The sequence below is a fragment of the Eucyclogobius newberryi genome, unplaced genomic scaffold, assembly GCF_026437365.1.
Source record: "Eucyclogobius newberryi isolate DKJ021-1_F unplaced genomic scaffold, fEucNew1.0.hap1 SCAF_1, whole genome shotgun sequence".
NCBI classification, from domain to species: domain Eukaryota; kingdom Metazoa; phylum Chordata; class Actinopteri; order Gobiiformes; family Gobiidae; genus Eucyclogobius; species Eucyclogobius newberryi.
In genome coordinates, this window is record NW_027315723.1 from 36,877,726 (window position 1) to 36,893,400 (window position 15,675).

Genomic DNA, 15,675 nt, shown 5'->3' on the forward strand with positions numbered 1-15,675 from the left:
ATTAATTTCTTATACAATTCTGTCAAAACACAAAACTGTTTCTTTTGGTAATGGCAAAGTCATCATTTTTGTACAGAGTGATACTATTGCCAAAAACATTGAAACAACTATATTTCACACTAAAGAATATGTGTTGTTTTTAGGTGGTGGATGGTTTGCCTTTTGAACAGGACACCCGTTTGGACTGCACTGAGTCTTGGCTGTTATCCGTGAGGCCTTGGCTCGACACCAGTGCATCTGAACACATGGAGAGTGATTTAGGAGATTCACAAAACGTTGAAAATGTAATGTGCGCGCCACCAATATCTGCAGTTTCTAGAGTTGGACATCCAACACCTGTTGTCAGGGATTTGTCTGGGTCTCTGAGGCAGGAAGTCAATGTCGGCACTTTGTGTCAGTCCAAAACTGGGCTTGAAGACACAAGAGTGGTTCCTGTGAGACCCATAACTCCATTTGCTGCCGCCACTGTGTTTGAGGAGGAAGAAGACGAGCAGCCATCTTTGTCTGCAAACCCCACTGAAGATCTGGTCAGTAAAAACACTACTACTCATTGTACCCAATATACTTACTATATTATACATATAAATAAAGTGTATTCAAATTAAAATATGCATTAGAACTTACGACATTCTCATAATAAATCTTCTTTATTCATGTCTACTTGTACACCTAGAACACATCCAATGAAGAAACGCATAACTCTCCTCAAGATATGAGCTGGTAAACATAAGATAAATGTTTGAGAGTTAATATATCAGTCTTGTAGTATAAACATTTGCTTAATTATGTGGGGTCTGCAGGCTACAACAAGAGGAAACTGGCAAAGAGGAACCATCATGGAGCCAACTGTCTGATGAGATCTCCCAGATGCTGTCCAGTCTTGATCAATGTCCTCAGGATTTTCAGGTAGCAACAGAATTACATACACAATACCAAAGTGATTATACTGTAAATGGTTTATCTATACTAAAGCCTAAAACATATACTTGTTTTATTTAGGTTTCAAAAGGAGACTCTGTGATAGAGGCAGCCTGTGTTAAAAAAACTCAACAAGCTGTGCTTACGCTGAAAGCACTCGTATGTACAAGACACAACACAGATATAGAATCAGTACATTTCAATATTATTCACACTTTTTTGTGGTATTTTCAGGTGAATTCGAGTGGTCCTTGTGAGCGCGGAGATTTATTTAACGCTTTGAAACAGGTTTTACTTTCTTTAGACGCTCTTACTCACCTTTTGTGTGCCGTTCAAGATGACGACGATCCTGAGCTAAAGCTGCTACAGAATGAGGTCATTATTCACATTCACGCTAACAAAATCTTACTATCTATATTTGAATTCCCCTATTGATTTGTTTGTGCAGTGTATAAGAGGAGAACTGGTGACTTTGTCTGAATTGTTTCATCAAATTGAGACAGTGGATAATGTAGAGGTTTCTCAGTGTGTCACTTCCCTCCAACAAAGCGTCAGAAAAGTCAGTGAGCGGCTGCACTCACAGATGGGCCTCACTCAACAGCAGCAGGTGACAGATTTAAGAACAATAACTTCCAGTACTTTATGTATCTAATCTGTATTGACTGTGCATTTTCCATTATGTTTATTCCAACAGGTTTTGCCAAATCATATGGTCTTTATGGATTACCTTGATCTAAAGTGGAATAGCGTCTTCCAGAGTTCAGAGGAAACTCCAAATTTACTGGTAATTTTTTTTATTTCAGACATTTTGAAATATATGTTTTAATTATGTATCAAATATCAACCTCACTAAATCTCATAACTTCCTGTCGATTTTTCGTTGTGTTATTTTTTAACAATTAAAAAAACAAGAAGCCAAAGCAAAAATATAAAGTCCACAACCATAAGAAGCCTGTAACTTTATTTTTAGTTTTTTTACAAACATGTAAACCAATAGTGCATTATTCCTTACTTGCTTGAAGTTTAATCAAAAAGTAAAAATACATAAGACATCTCCACACAAAATAAACTTCTGTACTTGACTTGCTCTTTCTTTGGGCAGTGTGTGCTGGTGGAACATCTGAGGGAGTCTCCAGGGGCCGGAGCCGAGCTGAGGCAGGCTTCCCGGTCGTTGCTGCAGGGGATGAGAGCACTGGTGGAAGTGGGTGAGGAGTGCACCACGGAGGGGCAAAATCTCACCATTCACAGCCAAAGTGAACTTCCAGCTGCTCTCCAGAGACTCAAGGTATCTGCTAGTACTTTCAAACAAGGCAACTTCGTTATTATGCATCTAAGGCCTCTTTTGTGCTGTTCCAATACGCATATCGCAACTTACTTTAAAAGTTTTTTCAGGCTTTACTAATGATGTTTTATCATTCTAATTCTGGTTTCATCTTTGTCCAGTTTTGATATATTCGACAGTTTGACTATTAAAATGAACTATGAGATTAATAAGTTAATAACTTTATCTGGTTAGTGCCATTTTGTATATTAATGAGTGCTTAAGTTCAGCCACATCATTTCTTCTTGATACTTGTTGCAAGTCAAGGAAAAAAGGAATATGAATTTAAATTAGACAAATCAAACATTTTTAGTCTCATAACTTAAGGACCATTTGTCAAGGTTTTCAGGAAAACATTTACAAATATTTCTGATGAACACAAGGATGGAGCTACTTTCCCACTAGCCCTGGTCCACCAGTGTCTCAGGGCGCGTCTTTTAATGGCGGATTGTGTTTCCATGGCAATAGCCCAGCTCGCAGGGGTCTGCTATGTGAGCAGCTGATAATATTTTGACTTGTCTTGAACTACTGCCCGAGTGCCACGCCTTAAACAGGAAACCGCTGATGCTAACACGCACTAGCCTTGTTTTGTCAGCTCAACAAATAAAGTTATCATCAAACAACACAACAAAAACAACAGCAACAAAGATTATCACAGTCTTTGATCTACCCCAAACATTTACTTTACATTTTTTTTTTTTTATCTTAGTAGATTGCATAGCCTTTCATAATTCATTCCTTTAATGTTTTTCTATTGCTAATAATCTTGTGCTGTGTGGATATAGAAGCTCCAGGATGTCCTGGCGTCCCAGTTTGCTTTCGCGCACCATCTTTTCCAACAAGAAGTCCTGAAGTGTCATGAGGATGAGTGGGCACAGCTGCAAGTCAGGGCCAGCGTTGTGCAGCAACAGGCTTTGGAGCAACAGGTCACTTTTCAGTGGAATCTGCAGGTTTGTAACGTTGAGCTACAGCTAAAGGCCAATTGAAGTTTTACATGTCAATATTTTTAGAGTTTTGGTCCGTGTAGATCAAAAGTGTGGCTGTGTTTGTTGGTGTCGCAGGAGTGGACACAGTGGGAGGATCATTGTGGTCATGTGGAAAGGCTCCTGGATGAGAGTGAGGCTTTTCTGACCAGAGACGAGCTGAAGGGGAGCGATGCAGAGGAGAGGATACAAAAGAGGATACAAGGGTGCCAGGTACATTTAGATATATTTGGTCATAAGTGGCACTTGTTTTAGGATAAACGTGAACATATTGGTGCAGGGGACAGTCTGTAGACTAATGTCCCCATAAGTAAACATGCCAAATGCAAGAAGCTTTTTCTAGAATTTAGCTCATATAATTTTGATCGTGGGTTCCCTGCTGGAGGATTAGCCTACTGTGTGAGTTCATGGGTTATCATACAATTAAATTACATTTACAGCAGTTGCCTCGAAGGGCAACAATGAAAACAGATTAAACAATGTTCATTGGAATTCAGCAATGTCCCAGCATCCCCTGTCCTAAATGTCCCAAAGTCCAGAGTCCTTCTATAAGTTTGTAAAAGAAAACGATTAAAAGTTAAATGTCTGTTTATAATTACAATACCATCAAAATTAATTGTTGAACATACTCTCTTATTACAATATAAGAACATAATTTTAACATGGTTAATGGGTCTTTTCACAAATGACTCAAGTGAAACTGTTACTTAATGTCCATTAATCATTTTCTCTTTATCATATTATGTCTAGTAATTAGAGAAACGTTTAAACATGAATCAGTCTGTCAATCTTCCATCAGTACAACTTTATTTAACCCTGAAGGGAATAACAATTAACGCACATTACAATATTTTCTTTTTACCACCATTTACTACATTCCAATATTAATTATTCTAATACTTGTATGTCTTTCAGGCCATTTTGTCGCAGCTGGATAAGGGCAGGTCCAAACTGGGCTTGCTTCTGGATAAAGGGGAAAATGTGGCGGCTGCCCCGGTCCGACAGAAAGGGGGTGCTCTAGAGCTGCAGTGGAACGACCTCTACAGACGAACTGAAGGAGAACTCAAACACTGCAGAGACATTCAGAAGAACTCCAGGTGGTACAAAAGAAATCCTTGACATGTGATTTATAATCAGACCTGGCAGGAATTCTTTTTTGATAAATTGATGTGAAACTAGAAAACTGTAGAGACTGTTAATAATTCTTGCTATTGTTCTAAAGTGATTTGCCAGAGGTTTAATATTGATTATATGTTCTACTTGACAGAATAAGCTTACTCTTTGTTTGATCATCATACAGTTTCCAGACAGACATGACATCACTTGACCAGAGGCTATTTACTGCCATGAAACAAGTCCAAACATGTTCAGACCTCGCTGCGACCTCTGACCTCAAACTAGAGTGTGTACACAGTTTGATTACACTGCTGGTAGGTGCCTCTTCCTATAAAACAGCAGCATATAGCAAAAGTAATAAAGTGTCAGATATAATCATAAGCTAAACATGTAACATATCAAAATCTATTGCCGCATATGGACTGGTTAAAAGTGTATTATTTCCTCTCAGGACCTGTCAGTTGAGTTTGGCTCCATGTCCGACCTGAAAGCGTGGATCTCCCAAAAGGCCTGTCCCAGTGAGAGAGAGCAGCTCACCCGCCTGGAGACCCGGTGGAGCCAGCTCTCCTCTGCCCTCTGCAAGACCCAAGAACAACTGCAGCAGGTCCAATACACTACACTGTATGGATGAGTGTGTCAGGTCAGGTGCGCCTCAGGATCACAGTGAGGCACAAGATCAGCAGAAGAATAAACTCCCAGACATTCCGACAGTATTAAAAATCCTTTATTGAAAAAGGGATATAAGCCTGAAGAAGGCTGCGTGGGGCCTTCTTCATAAGAAGGGCCCACGCAGCCGGATTTTATTCTTCTGCAGTATGTTAATATTCTTCACAAAACAATAATAATCAAATGATTTGAAGTAGAGTTAACTTGTATTACTTGCTTTATTGCCTCAAAGTACATATCAGACATAGAGAGATGTTTCTTAAACCAAAGAACCCATTAAAAAAAAAATGGCCATTTTAAACAACTCTATGATTAAGGTTTCAGATTCCTTTCCATTTATAAATAGATTCCTTCAATTTATTACTCTACTTACTCATTTCTTGTTAGCATCTCCTGAAAAGATGGCCCCCTGATGACATGTTGTCTGCACTGGAGGACTGGCTCAAGAAGAAACAAACACATCTCAACATGGAGCAAGAGAATCCTGAATGTCTCAGACAATGTCTGCAGCAACTTAAGGTCACTGCCATCAACAATTATGTCTAGGTCAAGTTTGATACAGTATCTGTTACAAATGAGTTATAGAATCACAAGAATACATGTGCGCTGCAGCTGACTAGGATGTTCGTTGCAGATGTTTAAGTTTTTGTTGTTGAAGCATGACCTCTTTTATAGTGTATATTCTTCACATGTTAAGTCATTGAAAGGGTTTATACATACAATTTATTCAAGTTTCACAGTTCCAATCCTTTTCAAAGCAATATCTTAACATTAGACGGAGCCAGGTTTATTTCTGTACAGTTGCCATGAAATAAATGTTGCAGCATGTTACCTATTCTAGGCTTGGCTTAAACACCTAATAACCATCACAATTATGTTTAGACGCTAGACTATTATTGAGTTACCTCTTTGTTGCGATGTACTTATATTTCAGGGGTTAAAGATTGGACTTGAACACGGGCAGCTGCTCCTGGACTTTTTGTGCCAGTCGGAGCCTCCTCTTGTGGGAGATGAAGCCATAACTCTACGCTCTGAAAGGACAATGCTGGCAGAGAAACTCGGTGCCCTTCGACTGCACTGGGTCAAACTACAGGGGGAGCTAGAGATCCAGGTCCGTGACTCAACTTCACAGCATAACACAGCATGTGTATAGTACAGTAAAGCCCATTTCCACATTAGTTATAATCTGTTCAAAAATGACATGCAAATAGAGGGTTCAAACTGTCCGGTATGATTAAAAATAAACTGATTTGGATGTATTTCTTCGTATGCCAACCACAGCAGCTTGAATAGCATTTGATGAAGTATTTTCCACAGATTTGTCTTTCTTTTCTTGTTGGCTTGCTTTTTGTAGATTAATGGGGCAGAGGACATGCATCAAATTCACTTTCAAAAACAAAGAATGTTGCAGCATCTTCAAAACGTTATTGACCAAAAGAATAAGAAACTAGATCATTTAAAACAACCTTGTGGTGAACTGTTGGCTCGGAGGCTTCTGCTGGAGTGGGAGGTAAAGTAACAAGACACAGGTGGTTGTTTGTACAATCTGAAGTTTTTTGTTCTCAAATCTTGAACTTTGTTTCAGGGTTATGTGGAAAGTCTGAAGAACATAGAAGCAGACGTGGAGGAGTTGAAAGATACGTGTCTGAGTGTCGAAAATGAAGCACAAGAATGTACAGGCGATGTAGAGGCGCTCCGGCGTACCTCTGAGCACCTTATTCAGCAGGTATTTTCTTTTTCATATTTGACAAGCATTATGCATATTATTGTACTGTATCACCATGAACGGAAAAAAAATGATTAATTGATGTTTACAACCAAAGAAAAAGCTCCTCTGTGTTCTCTCTTCCATTCATGGGTTTCCGCTTCCTGTTCACCATTCAAAAATAATGTAGTCTTATTTCAAAACTGAAATTTACTGTATTCTTTCTATCTGTTCAAGTGATTTTGGCTGGTTAACATAGCACTATATGATCAGTTGTATCAAATGAAGACTAGAATTATATTATAAACTTTCCTGTCTAAAAAAAGCCTTCGGGCCAAAAAAATGAAGAGAAATCTGCAAAATGCTACTATAAGATGTAAAAAAGAAGAGAAACATGCAAAATGCAACTATAAGATATAAAAAAAAGAAGATAAATATGCAAAATGCTACTATAATATATTAAAAATACAAGAGAAATATGCAAAATGCTACTATAAGATATATAAAAAAGAAGAGGAATATGCAAAATGCTACTATAAGATATATAAAAAAGAAGATAAATATGCAAAATGCTACTATAATATATTAAAAATAGAAGAGAAATATGCAAAATGCTACTATAAGATTTATAAAAAAGAAGAGGAATATGCAAAATGCTACTATAAGATATATAAAAAAGAAGATAAATATGCAAAATGCTACTATAAGATATAAAAAAAGAAGATAAATATGTAAAATGCTACTATAAGATTTATAAAAAAGAAGAGAAATATGCAAAATGCTACTATAAGATATAAAAAAAGAAGATAAATATGTAAAATGCTACTATATTAAAAAAAGAAGATAAATATGCAAAATGCTACTATAAGATATATAAAAAAGAAGATAAATATGTAAAATGCTACTATAAGATTTATAAAAAAGAAGAGAAATATGCAAAATGCTACTATAAGATATAAAAAAAGAAGATAAATATGTAAAATGCTACTATATTAAAAATAGAAGAGAAATATGCAAAATGCTACTATAATATGTTGTGTTGTCTAAAATCCAGCAGAACCAATATTTACCTGTTACTAATTTGACTTATCTTTCTGCAGATTGAAACAGTGCATCCCTCCATACAGCGCACCGTACAGCAGTGGAGTCATTTCAAAAAACACTTGAATGAAATGTCTGTTTACACCGTGAGGCTGCATTGCTCTCTGCAGCAGCTCCACGCCCCGGTCTTCTCCTTACAACAGGCAGAGAGGCACCTTCTCCTCCTCCAGGTGACTGCAAAACTAAAGAAAGTCCCACTAAATATCCCCTTGTCACTACCCACTCCAATACTTCCAGCTGAGACTGTAAAGCTTTTAAGACAAGTGTGGCAAAGTGTGATATTTGGGACTTGACACGTAACAATGACAGGTTGAGTAAAGCTGTGTGGGGCTTTTTCAAGTACTCAGTCAGCATTAAAATCAACTCCAGTAAGTGCACTTTCAAGTTTTCTTTTTTCTTTCAAACCCTGACCCTTAGGAATTCCAATTGACCACAAATAATTACAAAAACCAATGGGATGAACTGGAGAAAACGTGCCAGGATCTTGTGACGAGTGATCAAGAAGCAGCAGATGTGATCAAGCAAGAAATGGAAAGAGAACGCGAGAGGTAATCACTCAATTTAAATGATAGTTTTAACTTTGCAAATTTCCAAAAAGTAACTTGGCTCCTTGTGGTCGTACTTTCCTAGTAAACGATTGCGATTAGTTCTTTGCCCAACGGTGTTTGTCCATCTTGCTTTTGTCCTGTATGAATATGATCCCCGCTCAAGGCCCACAGCGGCTCTGATGGACTCGATATAAGTTGAGTAATAGCTGAATTCAATTGTTTTTGATTATGTGTAACAGGTGGAAGGGAGTCCTGCAGGATTTGAAGAATGAGATTGGCAAAACACAAAGGAGTGTTTCAATATGGCAGGAGTTCACAGAGCGGTCCAAACGCTGCTCACGTCACCTGCAGCAAGCGTGGAGTCAGTGGGAAGGGATTCTGCTTCATCAAGACTTACACTCATTAGAGGTTTGTCAGCTTTTCTTTTTATTCCCACACGTTCTATCTGCTATTGTCAAAATACTGTGTCTCAAGTGATTTAAAGAAATTGGTTTGGAATCCTGCAGTTTTTGTATTTTGTCAGTGGTTGTGTGACGGTTTTGGAACAATGTTCAGTTCTGAGTTCATAAAATAGATTAGTGTCACATAAAATAGATTAGTGTCAGATAAAATAGATTAGTGTCAGATATGTTTTGACCCAAAGGCCAACAAGGGCAGGGCTGATGAAATGTGGGAAGAAGCATTTACCAAATTGAGAGAACTCATGACGCTGAGTCCAAGTTCAAAGCAACTGAATGGATTAGAGTCAGGTTGATGTGCAGCACAGCTTATATCTTTTCACATTATAAACCATAGTGATTTTATTCACAAAATTACATTCTTTGCTCCTGTTTTTTCACCTCTCTTTTAGTCTTCGAACCTTATACCTTTCAACTCTTTTGGTATTTAGACTGATTATACCATGCCACTTTTCATTGACTTCTTTTTACTTTTCAAATCTTCTTAAAAGCTTTAACTGTTCTTCTGAATACATTTTATTACCCAGCATGATTGCAACACTTTGACTCTAATTTAACTGATTGTGTGAGCAGAAAAACTTGAAGCCATGAGCTCCAACAGTTTAGAGTATTGCACTGTATCTAGTTATTTCACCTGTTTCTCTCTTAGGTCCAGCTTTGAGAGCGTATGCACTAGGCTCAGAATTTAATTACGTATTTTTCCACCAAAGTGGTTGCCTGTTTGTGGAATGGAACAGGCTGGTGCACTCATGGCCACAAATATCTTTCCATTTACCTGATTATCTGCACTAAGAGGACACATACTTCCTACATGTTGTTTTGCAGATTTAGGCAGCAGAGAAAGCGCTTTAGGTCTTTTTCAACCGTCTCACCCCAATAAATACTGTTCTTTTTGGATTGTGTGTCACAGTCAGAGCATTGTAGGGCATAGGAAGAGAGGACTCAAATGTACAATGACAAGATGGGCGAGTTTCCTGCACATTCCCTGCTGCTCTAACCACTGAGCCATATTTCATAGTTTTTTTTCTGTCCATCGCACCAGTGACTTAACTTATACTTGTTCATTATCACTAGGAATTCCAAGAAAAAGTTGACAGCGTGGAAAGCACCTTGAACTGTGTTCTTAAAGCTTCTAAGCGTTTGATTGGACAGCTGGACCCGATGGCTTTTAATATTGTCCAATCGCGCACCAGCCAGTTTTCTCGTGATGATTTCATTCTGAGTCAAACCTTGCAGGTGTATAAAAAGAATACTCAGGTACTATCTACTTCACATTATGAATACATTGGATTATCATTCTGTGACTTATTTATTAAATCATATTTTACTTAAGGATGATGTGGACCAACTGAATGTTTTCATTGGTCATTTGGAGAGACTTGAAAACCAGGCCAAGGAAAAAGAAGAGCAAATTAAAAGAGTGAAGAATGTGGATTGTGCAAAGGTTGGTCATGTTGGTCATTTAAGTTTAATTGAAACTCCACGGCCTTGACAAAACCTGTTTACATGTTTGTTTTGTTCATCTGCAGCAGGTTTTCTGGGAACTCTCCAACCTGTTTTCATCCATGTTTGACGTCAGTGAGACGAGCGCCCATGTGAGCCTTAGTAACCATGAGGCACAGAGGCTGCAGCATCTCCAGGGGAGATATGTGGACAGTCTAACTCGTGGGCTTGACCAGTACAAGTAAGGCAATGTTATAGTTTACTGGTTTTATATCTAATACTAATAAATTAAATAACAGGTACTTAACCACTTAACCACTAAAACTGGACTAAATTGGGACATTATTAAACGTCTCACATTATTTTACAGGGATTTGCAGTACATTTAATAGAACGCTGAATTGTTTTGTTGCAATTGGCATGGTACATCTGGATATTGTTACATCTGTATAAACCAAAACTAAATCCAGGACTAAACTGGCATAAATAGTATCGAGCAGCACTCCTTCAATTGTATCTGCCGTCGAGAATTTCATCTAAATATGAATTGTTTTTATGTTATAGGCAGCTGTACAACCAACAACATCATTCTTTGGACTTTAATGGAAAATGTAAGGCTCTAACAGATATTCAAGATAACCTGGAGCACGAATCAGCCATGACAAACCCCCAGAATTACAACAACCTTAAACAAATGGCTGCTGTCCACCAGGTGAAATATAGCTTTAGGTTTGAATAGAACGTCAATTATTCAGTACCACAAATTATACTGTCTGTATTTGTATTATACCCCAGCCTTTACTTGAAAACGATGCATATTTTCTTGTTATTTCTTGTGGTAGAAGCTTCAAGGTGAAATAGTGGTTGGACAACAGTTACTGCATGGACTTGTGTGTGAAGCTATAAACACACAAGGGTAAGATCTTTGTCTGGACCACTTCTATCTACTTCTTAAACTCATTTAACTATTTTGATTTAAGTTATTGTTGTCCTTCATCACTTTGCATTTGTAAATTAAACTTTTGAAGCAAATTGTTTTCTTTCTTGACCGCTTAAACAGTAGAATGTTTTATTTCTTTTCAGATCAGAAACTCTTGCCAAAGTTTCTGACATAAAGCAAAAGTGGAATGAAACGCTGAATCTGATTGACCAGCGCCAGTCTTTGGTCAAGCAACAACTAAGCCATTACACCAGATACCAGCGCGGCCTGAAACATCTTTACAATCTTATAAGAGAAATCAACTCTCTACTGCCCCCTACAGGACACATCATCTCTGTGTCACAAATCAAGATCGAGGATTATGAGGTTAGAGTGTGATGACTATTTTTGCTTTTCATGCTTTTGCTGTAAGTATTATTTCTAAAGCCATAGATAAGTCCTAAATCCCTAGATTAGGCTTTGCTCGGTTTTCCTTTAGTTTCACGGATCTCTTTCAATGGTGGGTGGTTGGCACATGTCAGTCAATCTAGTTTTAGATCTGTCACAACTTTATTTTATTAGTTTTCATTTTGTCATCCACAAATCCACATATTTAATAGTAATAGCTGCAATTAAAACATTATGCTCTATTTGTTTTACTTTCATTGATCATATCACATGTTTTATTCAATTCTATCGGCTTTTATTAAAAAAAATAATAATAATAATTGTTTAATCTTAATATAATGAACATAAACAATCAATTCAACACAAAAAATATTTCTTCCTTTGAAGTCTGAACTCTTCTCCAGACCACATGCTTTTTCTGAGATTGGCTGAAGACCTCTCAAACTTGATTCATTTAAAAATAATTGATTATTTGAACAAACTGGATGTCGATTTGATTTAAAAATGGATTAATTTCACATCATTACTTGTTCTCATGCATCTTCCAGACTGCACTCCAGCCTCACTCTGTCGTCTACTCGAGGACAGTGGATGCTGGAAGACATTTGTGTAAATCAATGGCAGATCCTGATGAAAAAATGCAACTACAAACAGAAGTACAAGCTTTAGAGGAGGCATGGGAACGTGCAACATCTCAGCTGGGAAGGCAAAAAGAAGTGATCAACAACACTGTCCAGGTAACAAATATACTGTCCCCTTTGTGTTGAGTTCTTGTTCCAAACCTATGGGGAAAAAACTTGAAATGGGCACTATTTTTTTAGGTAACCTTATAACTGGAATGTTCCACAGAATAATGAAAAACTTTCCAATCTCCTTGAAGACAGCCGGTCACTCCAACAGAAAGTATTTTCTGAAAAACATCTGTCACTGAATAAATGATAGAGTGATACATTTTTATCATACTGTGGAAAATTCCAGGAGAAGCAATAACATTTTCATGAGACAAGCAGGTGAAAGACTCAAAACTCCCAAAAAAGTACATCTTACATGATCTTCTATAGTGTTTAAAAAAAAATTCAGACATGAATCGATATTAAACCTAGTATCGAAACTTGAACGAACATTAAATGACATAAACAGGATACATTTTGAGCTTTATCAGAACTGTTTTAAGACCACATGGAAACAAAGAAACCCTCACAAAACGAACCAACAAAAGAGCATGCGTTTCCATATCAACATAACTGAATGGTGGGGCGTTTTTGCGGATTTGACATGACCCATATATAGCTCTTGATCCGGCATACATGCAGTCTGTTGCCCTGGCAAAGCTCATCTGAAAGAGGATCACACTCCAACTGAGAAACCATCCATTATCCCATTGGTTTTCTTTGGCTCTAGTCCGTTTGTTGGCACGCAGTGCTTAGGAATCTAGCGGTTCTCAATTGTTTGAATGCAGTTTAGTCCTTGCTCCTTATGGTTTAGCATGTTTTGGTCTCAATTCACCATTATACCTCAGTTCAAATGGCTAATCTGACCATCCAGAGGACGTGTGTACATCTGGTGAAGTGCAATGTGGTTTGGTTTTGTCATGATTATGTTTTTGAGTTGTTTAATCCAGTTTTCATTCTGGATATTTTCAGTTGCCAATTATTCATAAGATCTTTGTGTGAAGAGTTTGAATAACTTCCCCCATAGCATATAGGCTATTACTATTGAAGAAAGGCTCTGTGCAGTCCAACATTGATGGGTGGGTGCTCCAGGGGTCATGCAAAGTTGTGTTAACTCGTTAAGCTCAACAGGATCCGGCCAGAGACTGGGAAATTCCTCTGAGCATCATGTCAGAGATCACAACCACAGATACAGTAATCCTCCACAGAGCTGTCACAATAAGGCTTCTAATGATATAGTTCTATGAATGTTTGTCCCCTTAAAATTATAGGGATTTTTTTGGTCACAATTGAGTAATTTGTGTGTTTTTGTTACTTACTTCCGTACTCTATATCTACATTTTATAGTTTATTTTGAGGATTTTATTGTCAAAAACAAATCTGCAATTTCAAAGATTAACTTGGTATTTAGGGTTTTATCTACCTGGACCAATCAGAGCATAGAAGAAATTGACCCATCTCATACAACTACTGTGGAATGTTGACATTTCACACAAGCGATGGCAGTGACGACATGTCCGGCTGCTGCAGCCTTTTGGTACGCCAAAAAGACAACACCAGGAATGGAGCAATGCCTACCATTATGCTTAGAAGCAGTGAACTCCCCAGATTTGAGGTCACTATCTAATGTTTCCTCGATTGTGGTTGGGGCCAAAGACCATGGGAGCTAACCCTAACCCAGGGGATTTCTAACACATATTCCCTTCAATGCCAGTGCAATAAGTTAGCAGTAAGCTGTAATGATGCATATGATTTAGATATGAATCCTCTTGAAAGTTATGATTTGTACGCCTTGATAAATATATCAGTCACAAGGTTACAGAGGTTGTTGCTTGTTCAATTTCATGACAGACCTTAAATCTCGGATCTGTGCTGTTAGTTGCAAAACTTTGGTCATAAGCCAACCAGCTTCAAGTCAGTGGCCTTGTACAGCCAAAGAATATATCAACAGTGATTGCTTGTATTCTTGTTCAGTCACTCTTTTTTGTAGTAGGATACTTGATAAATCTTTATGTTTCTGGTTGCTGTATTAACAAAACAATGAAGGCCACAGAAGGTCTGTCTGAAGGTTTAATATGCATTCACATTTTTAATTTGTATTTTTGTATTTCATTTGTTCAACAGGACAGCGTACAGTTACATAATGCCAGAGGGCAAAGGTGCTCGTACTAGATTATAGCTATGAAAGCTCATTTCCATCTGCAGTCCTAACTTCAAGCTTCAACTGTTTACCATTGTACGTTATGGCAAAGAGGACCAATCCCAGCTGTTTACCTGTTATACCAACTATTAATAATAATAATTTTAAATGCATCCAGTTGAGGCTCTACAGTGAGGAAAATAAGTATTTGAACACTGCGATTTTGTAAGTTCTCCCACTTGCAGCAATAACATACAAATAAATTGTTTTTAAAAATCATACAATGTGATATTTTCTCACAGTGGAAATGCACTTATGATAAAAATGTTGCTGTATATAACTATAGCAACCAAAAGATTCTGACCAATATTCCATCACCATGGTTACACTCTGATCATCGATCCATGATGAAATAAGTTGGTTGGTTTGAGTAAAAGACTTCCGGAAACAAACAAGACATTTCTAACTCAAGACTCAACGGAAACACATCAGATGAAGAACGGAAAGAGGTCCAACCTAAACAACATGAGAGCTGAAGTTCAGGCTCCACCAGCAGGGGGCGCCTCTCCAAACCCAGAGGAGAAGCTTCTGGTGCTGGAGCTGAGGCGACAGCTTCAAAAGAAGCTCTGCATCAATACTATACCTTACGTATGGAGTGAAGCAACTGGAGGAGGAAGCCCAGTAGACAAAATCCCTCTAAGTTGTAGAGGAGCTACGGAAAGAGCTGGGTAAAGTCTCCGAGGTTCTGTGCGTGTACGAGCTGAGCCGACAGCTTCAGGAGGCAGAAAGCACCAATCGAGAGCTGCTCCACGTTCAAGAAACACATGTGGAGAGTGAGGGAGCGAGAGGTCCAGCAGAACGAAGCCCTCGAAAACAAAGTACACACATTTCAGGAGAATGAAAACTTGAAGCTGTTCTCCAGAGAGGAACTTGCCATTGCTCTCCAAAAACATGCTGAGGTGGAGGCAAAGGAAAAGGCCATTCAGAATCTCCAAGAACAAGTGGAGAAACTGAAAGCAAACAGTGCTTATGTTTTTGAAGTGCTGGAGTGTGCCAACGAAACTACAGACAAGCAGGAGACCGCCATGATGAACATGAAGGAAAATATAAAAGTTTGAAGAGGAAAATAGGGCACTGAACGCTTATGAGTACATGAGTAGGTTTCAAGAGGCCACTGAGGAGGTTGAGAGCAAGAGCAAGAGCTGCAGAGGAAGCTCCTCGTCCTGGAGTCTACCCTCATCGAGCAGAGATAGACAAATGATGAGGCTAAAAACGAGG

The 15,675-nt window shown here is 38.1% G+C and overlaps 1 protein-coding gene across 1 annotated transcript in view; it reads left to right on the forward strand.

The window, feature by feature from the left end:
• Nucleotides 1–15,675, forward strand: part of syne2a (spectrin repeat containing, nuclear envelope 2a) — a 62,178-nt gene that overhangs the window by 26,880 nt on the left and 19,623 nt on the right. Inside the window, 26 exon segments of the mRNA XM_072449379.1 lie at nucleotides 144–636; nucleotides 806–906; nucleotides 1,000–1,077; nucleotides 1,153–1,293; nucleotides 1,367–1,525; nucleotides 1,613–1,702; nucleotides 2,021–2,203; nucleotides 3,025–3,189; nucleotides 3,301–3,435; nucleotides 4,138–4,322; nucleotides 4,523–4,652; nucleotides 4,790–4,942; nucleotides 5,392–5,523; nucleotides 5,939–6,115; nucleotides 6,359–6,514; nucleotides 6,590–6,730; nucleotides 7,810–7,980; nucleotides 8,228–8,358; nucleotides 8,598–8,766; nucleotides 9,891–10,073; nucleotides 10,150–10,260; nucleotides 10,346–10,500; nucleotides 10,824–10,971; nucleotides 11,102–11,175; nucleotides 11,343–11,565; nucleotides 12,135–12,323. Of these exon segments, the coding sequence (XP_072305480.1) occupies nucleotides 144–636; nucleotides 806–906; nucleotides 1,000–1,077; nucleotides 1,153–1,293; nucleotides 1,367–1,525; nucleotides 1,613–1,702; nucleotides 2,021–2,203; nucleotides 3,025–3,189; nucleotides 3,301–3,435; nucleotides 4,138–4,322; nucleotides 4,523–4,652; nucleotides 4,790–4,942; nucleotides 5,392–5,523; nucleotides 5,939–6,115; nucleotides 6,359–6,514; nucleotides 6,590–6,730; nucleotides 7,810–7,980; nucleotides 8,228–8,358; nucleotides 8,598–8,766; nucleotides 9,891–10,073; nucleotides 10,150–10,260; nucleotides 10,346–10,500; nucleotides 10,824–10,971; nucleotides 11,102–11,175; nucleotides 11,343–11,565; nucleotides 12,135–12,323 (4,173 nt within the window).